This window comes from Meles meles, chromosome 9, assembly GCF_922984935.1.
Source record: "Meles meles chromosome 9, mMelMel3.1 paternal haplotype, whole genome shotgun sequence".
NCBI lineage: Eukaryota > Metazoa > Chordata > Mammalia > Carnivora > Mustelidae > Meles > Meles meles.
The window spans coordinates 29,045,368-29,061,458 of record NC_060074.1 but is presented as its reverse complement, the minus strand read 5'-3'; the positions used below and the strand labels follow the sequence as shown (position 1 = coordinate 29,061,458).

Here is a 16,091-nt window from a genome sequence, read left to right as displayed (position 1 = left end):
AGCCAATGAGTCTCCTAAAGGCTTACTTTTGACTATTTTAGCCACCTAGCATAACATTCATCAAAGACACACATAGTATAGGAAGATTTGTAGTTCTACTACTCTGAAACAAACTCCAAGGTCCACAACAAAGTGATTTGTTACTTTGTTGAGGCAGGAATTACAGCCCCAAGGCTCAAATATGGGAGCAAGTCATATAAACAAGGACTATACCCAGCCAACCACCAAGTACTTTGATATTCTTATTTCATCTTTAGGATAATCCTGCATGGTATTTCTGTTCCTATTTCACCGATGTGAGAAATTATATTGTGTGGTGGCAATAATGGCAACATTAAAATGTACGCTATAAAGTATGACGAGCACACATTGTGTATTTCTAGCCTAATAAAATACTATTAGGGGTCAAAATTTAAGATTCTTGCCAAATTCTCAGTTCTTCCCTCTAGTGAATAAAATCCTATGTTCATGTGATCACATTCTCCTTTGATAGTACTATCTCCCTAGCTGAAGTGATTATTTACCTGTTGTTTTATTTTTTAAAAATTTATTTATTTGTCAGAGAGATTGAGAGAGCAGCAGGTAGAGAGAGAAGCAGGCTCCCCGCTAAGCAGGGAGCCCAGTGTGGGACTCAATCCCAGGATATTGGGATCATGACCTGAACCAAAGGCAGACACTTAACCGACTGAGCCACACAGGCATCCCTTACCTGTTATTTTAAAAAAGAGAAAAATAAAGGTATACACAAGTATAAAACTTGTCATCATTAAACAAAAAAAAAAACCTTCTCAAGTAACTTAGATTATTGTAGGAAGTGTTGCATGTTATCATTAACTCTTCTCAGTTTCCAGTAACATATACCACTACTGTCCTTTACGTAGATCAGAGTGATACAGGCAGTTTAGTCTATAAGAATGCATGAAGGATTGGGAAAGAGGTGGCTCAACTTTTCTATGCTTCCATTTCCTCAGTGACCAAATAGTCTAGTGAATGAGTGGTATAACGGAACTTCTCAGAGCTTCTGCGGGAGCCCAATAGCATTAACAGATGAAAATGTATCTAAAAGCTTAAATTTTAAATCAATGTAAAGCACTGTAAATGTAATTGAAGAAACAAGTATTGCATATTTATCACAAGTAATGAACCACAGCTCTAATGGTTGTTCAAAAGATGCATTAGGTTGGGGCACCAGCGTGGTTTTAGTTAAACATCCAACTTCTTGATTTCAGGTCATGATCTCAGGGTTGTGGGACTGAGCCCTGGGGGGAGCGCCACACTCAGCAGGGAGTCTGCTTGAGACTCTCTTTCTCTCTCTCTCTCTGCCCCGCCCTCCCCTGGCCCCATGCCACTCTTTCAAAATAAATGAATAAATAAAAAAAAAAAAAAGAAAGAAAAAGATGCATTAGGGAACAAGTGAAAAGAAAAGGAAGTGAATAGAAATAGAGTTTAGAGAGTCATGGGAAAAGAGCAGTTTAGTATCAAAGCCTGAGAAGACATAATCAGATGTGCAGGAACTAGACAAGCCAAGCTTAGAAGAATCCCTTGTGTAAACTGCCCCTCCCCTACCAGCAGCAACCTCATCTTTTCTTTTCCCCCAAAGATTTTTGTCAGAGAGAGTGAGCGCCCACATGCCTGCACAAACAGGAGGAGCAGCAGGCAAAGGGAGAAGCGGGGCTCCTTGCTGAATAGGGAGCCCAATGCAGCACTGGATTCCAAAACCCTGAGATCACCACCTGAGCCAAAGCCTGAGGCTTAACCGACTGAGCCACCCAGGTGTCTCTCAGCAACCTCAGCATCTGACTTGCTTCTTCCCAAATTACATGTATAATTTGGGAGAAGAAACAAAAAACCTTGGGAAGTTGCAATCGCCTAACTGAAAGATGGAAAGGTATCCACTCTGAGTACTTACAAATACTTACAAACATGGCGACAGGGGCAGAGATGCCACTGGCCCTGGAAATGACAATGTATTCTATAGTCGGGTCATATTCAGCATACTTTTTCACTTTCTATATTTAAAGTAAGAGCAATTTTTGGGGTCCTCTATTTAATACTTAAGTCATTTGCCTGATAATGCAATGTCAGTATACTACCCCGTCAGTCACTTCATCTTAGTGTAATTGATAAATGCCACCAGTATTCAGAAGAGTACACTCCAATCATATGATCTCGTTTTCCCATTATGGGTGTGTGCTCTCAGTAGTCATCTCCCTCATACATACTTTTTCATTTAGCAAAGTGTTTGTGCCCTTACTTTGTGCCAGGAACTGTCCTGGCACTTGGGGTAACCATGTAAACAGGACCCCGGGACTTCCTCCTTACCCTTAAGAGGTAGACAGTCAACAAGAAAGTAAATGAATACAAAAATGACAAAATTTAGATCAGCACTGAGAAGATATTTTTAACAGAGGAAAGTTGGGGGTTACAGAACTTCTTTAAATAGAGTGGTCAGGGAAGGTTACTCTAGGAAGATTTAGGCAGAGACCCCAGGGAAGAAGAGGCAGTTACACCCATATGCTGACTGTGTATGTGCGTGTGCAACTGGGGGGGTGGGGTACATGGTAAGAAGAGCGTCCCAGGAATAGCGATCGGAATGTGCAAGTGGAGTGTAAAAGCACAGGTATAAGGGATGGGCACGAGGCCAATGTGGCTGGAGCTTACGGAGCAAGTGACATAAGAGTAGACCGTAAACGTGCGTAAGGACCGTATGGTACGTATGGTACAGGGAGAGCCTTGTAGCCACAGCAAGGAGTCTGTATTTTATCTAAATGCAATGGAAAGCCAAAAAATCAGTTCAGACAGGTGTATTACACGATTCGTTTTTCTTGTCCAGAGATCGCCCTGGTAAAATGAGATGTGGGAAAAAGGTTTTAAGCGCAGAGGATCCTAAGTCGGGCATAATAATTATTCACTTCTCTCGGTCTCCCATTTTCCACCTGTAAAGCGAGTGCTGTGAGTTAGAAGCCATTTCCTTCCCGCTGCGAAGTGCCCGGGCAGTGAGTTCCGAGAGCAAGGGCCGTGTCAGATTGACCACGGAATTCCCCTTCATCCCCGCCGGCGCCCAGCACGCAACCGGCACCCTGAAACCGTCGGTCAGCGCAATGAATCAATGAATGGCCTGTCCCGGCCGCGAGGGAGGCGCTCCGGCGCTGGATCAGGCCCCGGGGCCGGAAAAGAACGCGATACGCGGCGCAGGAGGCCGCGAGAGCCAACAGAGAGGAAAGTGGGGGCCGGCTCCATCACAGTTCAAGGCACGAAGAGGAGCAGGGCCGGGGCCTCGCAGATTGAGGGCAGGAGGAGCTGGACTCCGGGCCCCACACGGGGACCTGGGAGAGCAGGCCGAAACGCGGGGCTACAGGGGGTCTGGGCCCAGGCCGGAACGCCCAGTGACTCACCGCAGCCGTCGCCAGGCTGTGCATGTTGGGAGTGGCCGCCGCTCTTCTCCCACTGCCGGACGCGTCGCACCCGCGTCCCCGTTTCAGTGACTCTGCCGCCAAAGATGAAGAGCCGCGGCAGCCGCCATCCGCCTCTGGCTCGCTCCGCCCCCTTCGCAGCCCTATGACCTTTCACCCCTGACCCCGCCCACACACCTCTTCCCGCCTCCCAGCTCCCGGCGGAGTTTACAATCCCAAAGTCTGTCTTTTGCCCCTTAAGATTCTGGGCCAGAAGGACGTCCGCCACCTACTAGTCCCCGCATCCTCTGGCTTCGAGCAGGTATCCCCAAAGAGGGGCGTGAACTCTGACTGTCCTCCGGAGGCCAGTGAAGGGCGGGAAAAGCCGAACAGTCTCGGAGGACAAGTAGTGCGCATGCCCGACTGGGCTGTGTAGGAGGGAAATGGTGGGAGGTCTACAGGGCGCAAAGTGGAGAGTGCGCATGCGTACTACTGCACGGCGGGGCGGGGCTGTCTCGTCCAGACTTCGCTCCGTCTTGGGGCTGGACGAAGGCCCAGGAGGGGCGGAGTTTGTAGGCTTGCGCGCACGCGCTTCGTCTGGTCGCGTCGAGTGTGCGTGCGTGCGTGCGTGTTTGCGTGTGGTCACAGTTCCCGCCATCAGCCGCTCTCCCTGACTAGGGGGAGTGAGCGGCCCCTCTTTTTCGTGCCCGGTGTCCCTTCCTTCCTTACCCTCGGCTCCTCCCCCTCCGCGCGGATTCTGTGCTTCCGGCAGGCCAGTGCCGGGCTCCGGACCCGCAGGCACAGGTAAGGCGCGCCCGGCCGACCAGCTTCTCAAGTGAGCCGTTTTCCCCAGGCCCCCCTCCCCCCGCGGCCCTCCTCCCCCGCGCTTGCGGTCCGCCCACTCGGTGTTCACTCTTCTGGAGTTCGCCCCGCTGGTGCTTAGCTCACCCCTACTCCCACGACGCTCCCAGGGCCTCACAGGTACTTCTCTTGGGTTCCCCCCCAAGGCTTTCCCTGTCCTTTGACTGGTCCTTACTGTCACGCTCTTCCTCCGCAACCCACCTGGCCCCTTTTCGCTGGGGGCTGTCGCCGTCTGCCACTTGCCCCTTAGCAAGGCCTGCTGTCTTCAGGTGTCTTCCGTTGCCGCGCACCCATCAGGCCTTGGACATTCACTCTTGACCATTCTGCATCTTCCCTTTCGGAACCATTTATCATTAAAACGCATGAATTGTATTTTTGTCGTGCATTTGGTTGCTCCCCGTCTTCTAGCTGTCAGACCAGGTTGTCAGGTTTACCTATTTTAGGTCATGATCCATGAAAGGAAATGATCACTGATGATAAAATCCTGTGTTTTGGAGAGTTGGCCTGTAGTGGTTCTGTGGTAATCGTTTTCAAAATTTCAGCTCTATTTAAATGCCTTTTGGGGGGGCGGGTAGGCAGTGTCTGACAAGTCTCTAACTGGAAAAGATGCCTGAGACAGGCTGTCAATGAGGCAGTTCTGAGGAGAGTTCTGGGCAGGCTGTATAAACTAATGTGTGTATATCATCTGCCATGTTGATAGTAAGTGAAGTTATGCATGTGGATGAAATTGCCTAAGGAGAGTGTAGTACTAGAAAAAACGGACCCAGGGATTCTTGGTGTTTAATAACTGTATAGAGGTGGGCGAGTCTTTTGTAAAAAGAGATGAAAGAAGTAATCAATAGTGTTGAATTCTGTTGAAAGGTAAAGTTGAATGAGGATTGCAAAGCCTAGTGACACGGCGAGAGATGTTTGATGAAGTGAAATGGAATATCTGGATTTAGTGTGAGGGTCTTGTTCACCTTTTACTCTTCTGTCCGAAGCTTTAAATTGCACCTGTATATTGAAAACTTAAGAATTTTAATTTCCAGCCTTTTCCCTTTATTTTCAGCTCAAGATTAAATAACCAGTTCAGTTGTCTGCTTGACATCTCCACTTGATTTTTTTTTCCTTAGGAATTTCAAATATGATACATCTAAAGCCAGTCCTAATTTTTCTCTCTGTATTCCAAATTCTTTGTCCTTCAGTATTCTATTTCATTAAGTGGCATACTCATTTATCAACTAACGTAAGCTAGGAACTTGAAGTCCATTCTTTTTTTTTTTTTAAGTCCATTCTTGACTTCTGCTTCATTCCATGTATTTTTAAGTTCTGTTTATTCTATATCCAACACAGTTGGCCCTTGAATAGCGCAAGGGTTAGGGGCATGGACCCCTTCGAGTTGAAAATCCACATGAAACTTTTGACTTCCCTCAAACCTAGCTACTAACAGTCTACTGTTAATTGGAATGCCAGTAGCATAAACAGTTACTTAATACATACGCTGTATGCTACATATATTTTACGTTGTACTCTTAGAATAAAGTAAGTTAGACAAAAGAAGTGTTAAGAAAATCTTAAAGAAAATACATTTACAGTACTGTATTTATTGAAAAAAAATTGTGTATATGTAACTCCACACATTCCAAACCCATGTTGTTCAAGGGTCATCTGTATGTCTGAATGTATTTCTGTAAGTCTTAACTATCACTTTTTGAGCTCAAGCCACAAATCTTTCACCCAGACTTAATTAGTCACTGGTTCCTTATATTCTCATCTGTAAAAATGGGAATAATAATCACCTTATTCGATTGTTATGAGGATTAAATGGCACATGGCACACAGTAAATAGCCAGTGACCATTGTTATTGTAATTGTTATAAGCTGCAACACTTCAGTATTCTCATCTGCCCTATTTTCTTTCATTCTTCCTCCTTTTACTCTCCTCCCCAAACCCAATCACTTCTCCATTAAACAGTAACATGTTATTTCTCTGCTTCAGTGGGTTTCCCATCACTAAACTGTTTATTATATTTAGGGTAAAATTCAAAATCCTTACTGTGGCCTACAGGATTCTACATAACTTGATTCTTCCCTGCTTCACTAGCTTCATCTTGCTCCAGCCCCTTCTTGCTCACTAAACTCTAGCTGCACTGCTTTTCATTTCCTTAGTCACACCAGGTTATTTTCCGATTACTGGGCCTTTGCACATGCTGATTGTTCCAGCACGACCATCCCCATTTAACTCATTTTTTAATACTAGCTTAGCCTTTGCCTCTTCCTTCTACCCCCCCCAAGTCTTAAATCAGGTACTCTATTATGTCTTGTCATGCCCTGTACTTTGTATTATTTTTTAGAACTTGTAATTATATATTGTGTGATTATTTAAAGCATGTATCCTATTAGAATATATGCTAGTAGCTATTTCATTTTTATTTCTCAAGAATTTGTTAAGTGAATACGTAAACTGGAGCTTGTTTTAAGAACCATCATGTCTTTCGAAGTACTAGTTTACTGATGTCATCTGATGACAAGAACCTTTTCACTCTTCTGACAAAGGATGCAAAAGAGAATAACCTAAGAGTTTTCCAGCTATGGATGATTTTACTCATGCTTAGGGCATAAAAATCATTCAGATTTTAGGCTCTGAATTGAAGATAAACTTTATGTAGGTCGATTTCTCCCTTTTAGTCATACACTAATTTTATCTCTGCATTTGTTTTATGGATCTTTTTAGGAAAGAAAGCTCTTAGAAATCAGAACAGTGGTTTATATATTTTACCAACAGGTTAAACTATGAGCATAGTGAGGATGAAATTTCCAAAAATAAAGGAAAGTTCCATATTTAAGTAAGTTATTGTTGGTGGATGTGGGAAGTATTAAAATTTAATAATTTGTGTATATAGAACAGGATTTGTGTTGAAAAATGGAAATAAATATAGGAAGTGTATGAATGCCAAACACAGAAAGGCATTTGGGTTAATTTTATTTGTAGTGATGAGCTGTGAAAAACGTTTCAGTCAAGGAAAATGTTTCAGTTAAGCAAGATGAGAACATTCTAGAGATATGCTGTACAGGATTGTACCTCTAGTTAACAGTATCATATTGTACACTAAAGGTTTTGTTAAGAGGATAGATCTCATATTAAATATTTTTACCATAGTAAAATAAAATTTTAAAAAAATGTTTGGGAGAGAATTGGCTTCAGTAACAAGTAGTTAGCACTTACTAAGTGCTTATTTTTTTGTAGTACAAAAGAAATAAGGTAGGTTCCTGCCCCCGCCCCCAATCACTTAGGAGAAAGTTAAGGAGACAAATAGTGCACTCTTTACTTAGTAAGAGAGAGTAGTTCTTTAGAAAGAGCATTGTAGGGCACAGGATTCATTGGATAGAAACATCCTGAGAGAATGGAGACTGGAAAGTGATTGTTGCTGCAAATCATTGATGAGGATGCGCTGTGGTAGTGGTTAAAAATGTGGGTTGTGGTGTTAGACTTAGTTTTGTCGTTTAATGAATCTATAACCAGATAAATTAACTTAATCTAAGTCTCAGTTTTCTCATCTGTGAAATAGAGATAATAATCCCTGTCTTTTAAGATTATTGGGAAAATTAAATGAGATAATGCATGCATTGATGCTTAACACTATGCTTGGTCAGTAATTGCATAATAAATATTAGGTGGGAGTGATGGCAAAATGAGGAGTTTCCAAATCAGGGTAGCAGCTATGAAAAGGCTGGGTTTTAGATGAATGAGAAAGAGGGAAAAGATGATGCTAATTTTTTTTTTCTTTTGCCGGAATGATGGTGGAAGGAAAATGTAGAGAAGTCTGGGAGCCTGTGATAATGAGGGCATGGACTGTATCATCTTCACATTTGTATTCTTTCCACAGTGCTGTCAAATTAAAGTAGCTCAGTCATTTTTTTACTAAGTGAACAAATGAGTTTAAAGTTGATATTATAGCATTCAAGAGGGCAGTGAAAGATGTTTGGTTAGAACTCAGGGACAGTTGAGGCTTAGAGAGCCTAAATTTGAGGAACAAACCCATAAAGAAAAGTAAAAACCAAATTTACTCACCTTTTGAAATTTGTAGCAGCACATCATGGAAATGGTATTTTCAGACTTAAGACACCATTAGGTAACAATGTTTATAAAGTCAACAAAGAATATACTCTTTTTCACTGTCTTCTTAGTTTCAAAATGTAGCAGGGATAAATACACCAAGAACACAGATGGATAAGGTACAGGCCTGGAGTCCCTCATTTTGCACAGCAGATAAATCCCTAAAGTCCATGGTGTGTATATGTGTGTATCTTAAGCATTATATTTTAAATGTTTTTAGTAAGGTAGCTTGTAGTTTTTAAATAATCAAAAGAGTTCATCTTTGTTGTATAAAATGATTGATTTTTTTTTTAATTTTAATTTTGGTAAATTGGATTCTTTTAAAAAGGCACACTTATATTTTCTTTAGCTGAGTTGATGGCTTCCGGAGAACTGGCATAGCTGCAAAATATGAGTAGTTCCCCAAGAAGAGTGCATTGCCTTTGGCACAAGGATCAGAATAAAGGTGAATTGTTATTACATAGGGTTTTTCAGTAAAAGTCACTGAAAAGTAAGTAATGTTTTTATTTGGATGTATGTTTCCAAGAGTATGCAAATTGGCGAGAATTAACAGTTCTCTTTCTTCTATTTTGTAGTAATGGTTTTATCTTAGCATGCTTGGTCTACCACAGAACACCCCCTACATAAGGATGTTTTCAGAGTAGTACTTAAAATATGTGCATTTAAATAACCGTACAGGGCACGGAAACATTTTTGTCAATATTATTGATTGAGGTTTCATAGAATGCTCAGAGTTAAACAGTAATTCTAATAATTGTGAGAAAAGTTAGGGAAAGAGGACTCTCTTTGGAACTACTTAAAGAATAATTTGATCTTGTTACACCTTGTCTTAGTAATGTTGCTTTGATTTGGAATTAGCATCATAGAGTTCAAAGAAACCTTCTCATTGGCCTAGGTTCATAGAAAGGTTAACTGTTATTACTGGATCATGCTGCATACTGAAAAAGAAACTTAGTTGTGTTTTTTTTTTCTCTTAATAGAATAGGGCAAACTTTGATAGTATAATGAATGTATAACAGTAGATGTAGTTAATTCATTTAGTGCAAGAGCCAGGAATGGACTACATTAAGGGATTAAGAAAAAGTTTTGTTGGTTCTACAAATTTTATGTCCTGTACCTTTTAGGGTCTTCTTTTTTTTCCTTAGAGGAAAGAACGGTTGCTAGTAGAAATGGTCAAGGAAGTGTTCAGTATCTGAAGTAAAATTTCATATACTTAAAACTTTGCATCAAAATGTTTTGAGAATTGTACAGAGAAATTATATATAGAAACAGAACAAGCAATAAAGTTTTTTCTTATGTGCTTTAGTGAACTTGGAAATCTTCACCTCCAGTTTTGTTAAATAATATAATTTTTAAAAATATGTTGTTAGAGGAATTTAAGGTCATTGACCTTTACTTACTTTTGGTCTATAAAGAAAACACTAAGGTAATGGGGTTTTGTATTCTCTTTTAATTGGTACCCTGACCCCTAATGACATTTCAGGAAAGGTGAGGGAATTTGGCAGAACTCTTAAAATGGAGTTTATTCATTGAGCAATGAATAGTATGAATCCCAGTTTAAGCAAGTTTACTAATGTTTTTGCTTTAATGCATTCTGTAACTGCATATTAATTCTTGTTCTTCCACAGACGATTTTTGTCTCATTGAATTTTTTTTTTAAAGATTTTATTATTTATTTGACAAAGCAAGAGAGAGCACAAGCAGAGGGAGCAGCAGAGGGAGAGGGAGAAGCAGTCTCCCCACTGAGCAGGGAGCCCAATGTGGGACTCGATCCCAGGACTCTGAGATCATGACCTGAGCTGAAGGCAGATAGATGCTTAACCGACCGAGCCCCTCTCATACTGAATTTTGATTAAGATATGAAGACAGCTTTGCATTTAGTAGAAAAGTTCAGATGCACATAGAAAAGGCTTAGATGCAGTGTTCAAAAGATGAGTTATATGAAGTACAGTGCCTAGTGGTACTTTTATAAAGAGCTTAGTAAATATAACCCTGATTGGCCATTTAAGAGGGATTTATGGCTTCAGTATCTGCTCTTGTGTATTTTAACAGTAAATTGAATAGAATTGATAGTACTGATTTCATTATTCTTGAATAATAAGTTTGTTTCTTGTGTGTCAGACATTGCCATAATGGGGACTCAGAGTTTAAAGAATATATTCACTGTCTTCAAATAGCAAAGTGTAGATAGAGACAAAGAAGTAAACAGTTTATGATACAATGTTATACTAGAAGTAAGCACAGGGTACAGCAGGAGAATACAGAAGCTTGAAATAGTCTCAGTGTGAATATGGGATTGAGAGAAAAAGTGAAAGGTAGCTAGGAAAGGCTTCTTAAAGAAGAGAACATCTAAGCTGAGCCTTGATTTTATAGCCAAGAGAAGAAATCACGGGGGTTTTTGGGGGGATGGGGAGAGTCCATACAAATTCTCCAGAGATAAACCATAGTGCATGCAAAAGTATAGTGGTATGAGAACATTAAGGTTTTGGGGGGAAATTATATAGTTCAGATGGCTGGCTTTGTTGGGTTTGTGGGGGATAGAGAGGTTAAGTAGGCCCTGGATCATAAAGGGTGTTTATGTCATGATTTTATTGCGTCTAGATTTTATTGTTTATTTATGAGGGCAGTGGGGAACTGTTGAATGATATTAAGGAGGAGAGTGATGTGATTTGATCTATAGTTCATTATAATAGAGATGTCTGAAAGGTGTATGGAGGTAGAATTGACAGGACTCTACTGTGATCTTCCATTTCCAATTCAATACCGGTAATCATCAAGAGAAATCAAAGTTAACTCCTATGTTTCTGGATGGACAACTGGGGTAGGAAAAGGGTAACGTATTCTTGACAGTGTTGAGAGCAGAGTGGAAAGAAGTCTAAGGACACATCCAGACAATGAAGCACTAAATTATTAATTGCAAGAAAAGTATTATAAACATGCATTGCTGGTCCAAATTCTGTAGTTACTAGTTTGAGCAGTGCCATGTTAACATGTCTTTAAACAGTAGTGGACTTTGTTACTTTGATGGATTTATATACCTTGCAAATTATCCTATCTAAATCTGGCCAAAGTAGGCATTCAAGAAATTTGATGATATAAGTGAATAGTCATGGAATACTTAAAATGCATAACATCTTTTAACTATTCAAAGTGTTTTCACATCACATTTTTTAAATTTTACTCCCAGTTATTTGATATTACAGTACCTAGAGGCCTCAAACTAGGGGGCCCCAGGCTGTATCCTGTGTATAGGGGTTTTGTTTGATTTGTAGCTTTTATAAAAATAAATTTGAATTCATTGCCCACAATTTAAAATGGGAAGTTTTGCATAAATATTTGGAATTCATGTTCTTGAGAAGTTTACTGATATGGCAATAACTGAGTTGACTAATTCTACCTGGTAAAATTAGTTAGATTTCACTAGTAGTTTTTATAGTTTGCCTACTTCAGTCATGTCACCTGCATGGCCCTTCTAGGCAGTTGAGTTTGACCCCCTGTTAATAGCTTATCTATTGGAGGTCTTTAGAGAAAGGTGTTGCAGGCAAGGAATAAATTCAGAAAGTGAATACTGATTTCATTCATATTAAAGCTTTTATCTGTTGGGTGCCAAATGTGTGTTTTTTCATTTAGTTATGCAACACTATGGCATTGCTATTCCTATTTGCAGTTAAGAAGACTAATAGTTAGAAAGGGAAGTTATAAATTACGGACAGCTGGCTCCTAATAGCTAGGTCTCCTGTGTTTTTCTTTTGTATACTACTTTTTTTTTTTTTAAAGATTTTATTTATTTATTTGACAGAGAGAGAGAGAGATCACAAGTAGGCAGAGAGGCAGGCAGAGAGAGAGGAGGAAGCAGGCTCCCCGCAGAGCAGAGAGCCCGATGCGGGGCTCGATCCCAGGACCCTGAGATCATGACCTGAGCCGAAGGCAGCGGCTTAATCCACTGAGCCACCCAGGCGCCCCTGTATACTACTTTTTTTAAGCTTTTCTAGTTGTTCAGGGACAGGCAAAGTATGATGATTTTTAATTTCTTAAATTATAAGCAAGAGTCTGTATTAGCAATGTTTAAAAAAATTTTTTTTTAAAAGATTTTCCTTATTTGAGGAGGGGATGGCAGGGAGGGGGCGTGGGGTTGGGGGAGAAGCAGGCTCCCCACTGAGCAGGGAGCTCCAGCTCAACAACTATGCAGGGGCTCAATCCCAGGTCCCTGGGATCACGACCTGAGCCAAAAGCAGACACGCAACTGACTGAGCCACCCAGGCACCCCTGTATTAGCATTGTTTTTAGAGATTTGGAAAGAGTATAAATAAAATGTCTTAATAATTTTAGATGATTGTGCATATGTTTATGTATATACATGTATGTAACACATAATACTACTTAATGTTCTTTGCTATTATAGTTGTATTTACTTGCTGATAATTGGTAAGCTAGTTTGAAGGTCTTAGATATTCTTTTATTGCTATAAGTAATTTTTTTTTTTTAAAGATTTTATCTATTTATTTGACAGAGAGAGAGATCACAAGTAGGCAGAGAGGCAGGCAGAGAAAGAGGCAGAGAGAGAGGAGGAAGCAGGCTCCCTGCCAAGCAGAGAACCCGATGCGGGGCTCGATCCTAGGACCCTGAGATCATGACCCGAGCCGAAGGCAGCGGCTCAATCCACTGAGCCACCCAGGCGCCCCGCTATAAGTAATTTTTAAGTATTTAGAAGTTCATTCAGAAATTTGAGTATTTGTCAAAGATAAAATTGGTAAAGATTCTTTCCACTTTGTGGTAATATTAAGCATAAGTGCTAGGTTAGTTCTTAGGAAGAGAGGTTTTTTTTGTTTGTTTTGCCTAGAGAATTAATTACTTTCTCAATATAATTCTGGAAGTTAAACTAATTTGATTGTTCTTAAAATTCTTTATTTGCTTAGTGTTTTCAATATGTGTGGATATGCTTACCCTACTGACTGGTAGAAGGAATTGTTTTGTGATATGATTTTGGTATTTTGAAAGGAACTCCATTCTAAGAAATGGAGTCAGCTGACTAAAAATATTTTTTAACTTAACGTTTGAAATTCAAGACCCTTCAGCATTCATGAAGGAAGATAAAATTTAGTTATACTGCTGTGGGCAATCACTTTGGAATTTTTGTGGAATCTTTTATTTTCCTGATTGACATGCCTTTAGTGGCACCAATCTGGTTATTGATAGTGCAAAATGCAAAATGTAGACACTATTAGGGCATAGATACTGGACATATGCAAAGAAGGGAACATGTAGAAAAGAAAGAAAGGTGGGTGGATTTAGTTACTGACATTTGTGATAATTTAGTTGTCTTTCTTGTGCCTATCAGCTAATCAAGGCCTTTAAGAATGCTTAAGAAAAAGTGGCTTATTGAAATAGAAGGACATAACGTGGTTTATTGTATGCTCTTTCAAATCTTAATCACTCTTATCTTAGTGAATTGTAACTTACTATTTTATTTTTCTTCCATAGAATCTGTCAGGTGAACGTGTATTTTTGCTTTTTAATTTGGCTAGAAGCAATTTATTTTTAAAGAAAGTATGTCTCCTCTGAAGATACACGGTCCTATCAGAATTCGAAGTATGCAGACTGGAATTACGAAATGGAAAGAAGGGTCCTTCGAAATTGTGGAAAAAGAGAATAAAGTCAGCCTAGTAGTTCACTATAATACTGGAGGAATTCCAAGGATATTTCAGGTATTACTGTATTTTGATGTGGAATAGATCTTGAATCACACCCTTTAGAGAATACCTTCTCTGTACCATAGTAAGTGTAATGGTAACCCTCCTCCTAGATTAACGTTTCTTCTTATTTCTGGGACACTAATTTTTGTGTGAATATTTTATGAATTTTTGAATAGCATCGTTGATGGTGTAAAATAAAGAGCCGGAAGTAGTCACCATTACTGAAAAGAAAACGAGGAGGAAGCTGAGAGAACTGAGTTTTCTATCGAGCTACTTTAAAAACCACAATAGGATAACTTTAGTTATTCCTTGTTTTTCCTTAGTATATATAATAGATTCATCACTGTGTAGTATTAGGTTTTAATAGCACTTACTAGTGTGTTCTAAAACTAATGCCTACTTCCTAAATAATCCTGCCAAAGGTTGTGGTATGGATCTTTCAAGGATGATTATTCAAGGTCATGCTTACTGATGTTTTCTTCTAACTATAAACTTTTGAAGAATTTCATAGTTTTATCACTGCAGAAAATAGTTAATTTTATTTTTACTTCTCTTTTTTTTTTTTTTAAAGATTTTTATTTATTTATTTGACAGAGATCACAAGTAGACAGAGAGGCAGGCAGAGAGAGAAGGGGAAACAGGCTCCCCGCTGAGCAGAGAGCCCGATGTGGGGCTCGATCCCAGGACCCTGGGATCATGACCTGAGTTGAAGGCAGTGGCTTAACCGACTGAGCCACCCAGGCGCCCCTATTTTTACTTCTATACTGTTTATTCTGTATAGCTAAGAGCTACTCATCTTGATATGATTTGAAGAAAGCAATATCATATTTTTCTGCACTTTAAAATTCGGTATTTGTTAATTTGATACTACAAAAGTATAATATTCATTCTAAACTGAAGTACTCTGTTGAATACAATTTAGGAAATTTTATGCTTGAGAACCCTAGAGCTGGGGTGAAATTTCATTTCTCTTTGCATTTGAACTGTGAAAATAAATTGCTTATGATTTTGTGTATCAAAGATACTCTTAAATAGATTGGAGGTGGTGACATGGGAAGTAGAAACAATAGTCGTTTCCTCCACATACATCTATCTACTAATTGGTCATCTCAGTGAAAGAAAGATTCCTTTTCAAATAGAGATTCGGTTTCTCAGTCCTTAGCCCAAAGAAGCAGTCAGTAAATATTTAAATATTTAAGCAAACATAGTTCTTTAGGAGCGTGAGGATTCTGCCTGTGATTCCAAGCTCATCACAGTTCTAGATCAGTTTCCGTACGGCATTTATTTTGCCAACCACCTACAGATTACTGTGGTGGGTACTGTACTAAGGGCTAAGAATACGGAGCTGAATGAGATGCTTTTCTTCTCAAACTTAAGTGTAATCAGAAGGATTTTCAGATGTAAAAATATTTCAGAGACATTGAAGTAATGCAAAGAAGAGAATGGTTTGTGCCTGAGCGTTTAGAGGATAAATAGGAGTTTGCCGAACAGTGGAGGTAGGGCAGAGGTGATTTCTATCCATGGACAAACACATGCAAGTGTGAATCAACCCTTAGGGAACCAGAAAATTATTTTAAAATAAATGGACAGTGGGGAGTGTATGGCAGAAGTAGAGGCTGAAGAGCTAGATTTGAACCAGATCTTGAAGTATCTTACTAGTCATAATAAGAGGATCTTAGATTCTAAGGAGTCAAGAATCTCAAGTTCACTTTCATTTAGAGGCTAGGCAGATGACTATTTCAAGAGATAGTGGAAGAATAGGGACATATAGGAGGTTATTGTGGGAGTTTCTATGAGGAATTAAAGTCCTAATTAAAGGATAAAACAGTAGGAAGAAACAGGAGGAGGAAAGAATGCATTTGAAGAGATTTCAAGATGACTTGACTCATTAGATTTAGGGAGTGAGAAAGAAAAGACTGGGAAGATTCCCAAATTTCTGAATGGATGGCCATGCCTTTCATGTCTTGGTAGAGAGCAGAGGGAAAGAATTGGTGTGGGAGGATTAAGAGAAATGAGTTGTTTGAGGTGTCAGGCATTCAGGTGTTGGTA

The 16,091-nt window shown here is 39.8% G+C and overlaps 2 protein-coding genes across 7 annotated transcripts in view; one reads left to right on the top strand and one right to left on the bottom strand.

Moving 5' to 3' along the window:
* Positions 1-3,799, bottom strand: part of CNOT9 (CCR4-NOT transcription complex subunit 9) — a 33,703-nt gene extending 29,904 nt beyond the window's left edge. For both annotated transcript variants that reach the window (XM_046019708.1, XM_046019709.1), the window contains exon 1: positions 3,396-3,799. In XM_046019708.1, the coding sequence (XP_045875664.1) occupies positions 3,396-3,419 (24 nt within the window). In that variant the 5' untranslated portion in view covers positions 3,420-3,799. The remainder of the gene's footprint in view (positions 1-3,395) is intronic.
* Positions 3,800-3,976: 177 nt separating this feature from the next.
* The window catches only part of USP37 (ubiquitin specific peptidase 37), an 87,777-nt gene continuing 75,662 nt past the window's right edge, over positions 3,977-16,091 (top strand). For 3 of the 5 annotated variants that reach the window (XM_046018174.1, XM_046018173.1, XM_046018170.1), the window contains exons 1-2: positions 3,977-4,196; positions 13,831-14,054. In XM_046018174.1, coding sequence (XP_045874130.1) covers positions 13,899-14,054 — 156 coding nt within the window. In that variant the 5' untranslated portion in view covers positions 3,977-4,196; positions 13,831-13,898. Of the gene's footprint in view, positions 4,197-8,698; positions 8,840-13,830; positions 14,055-16,091 lie in introns of all 5 variants that reach the window. The other 2 variants (XM_046018171.1, XM_046018172.1) reach the window with 2 other exon arrangements.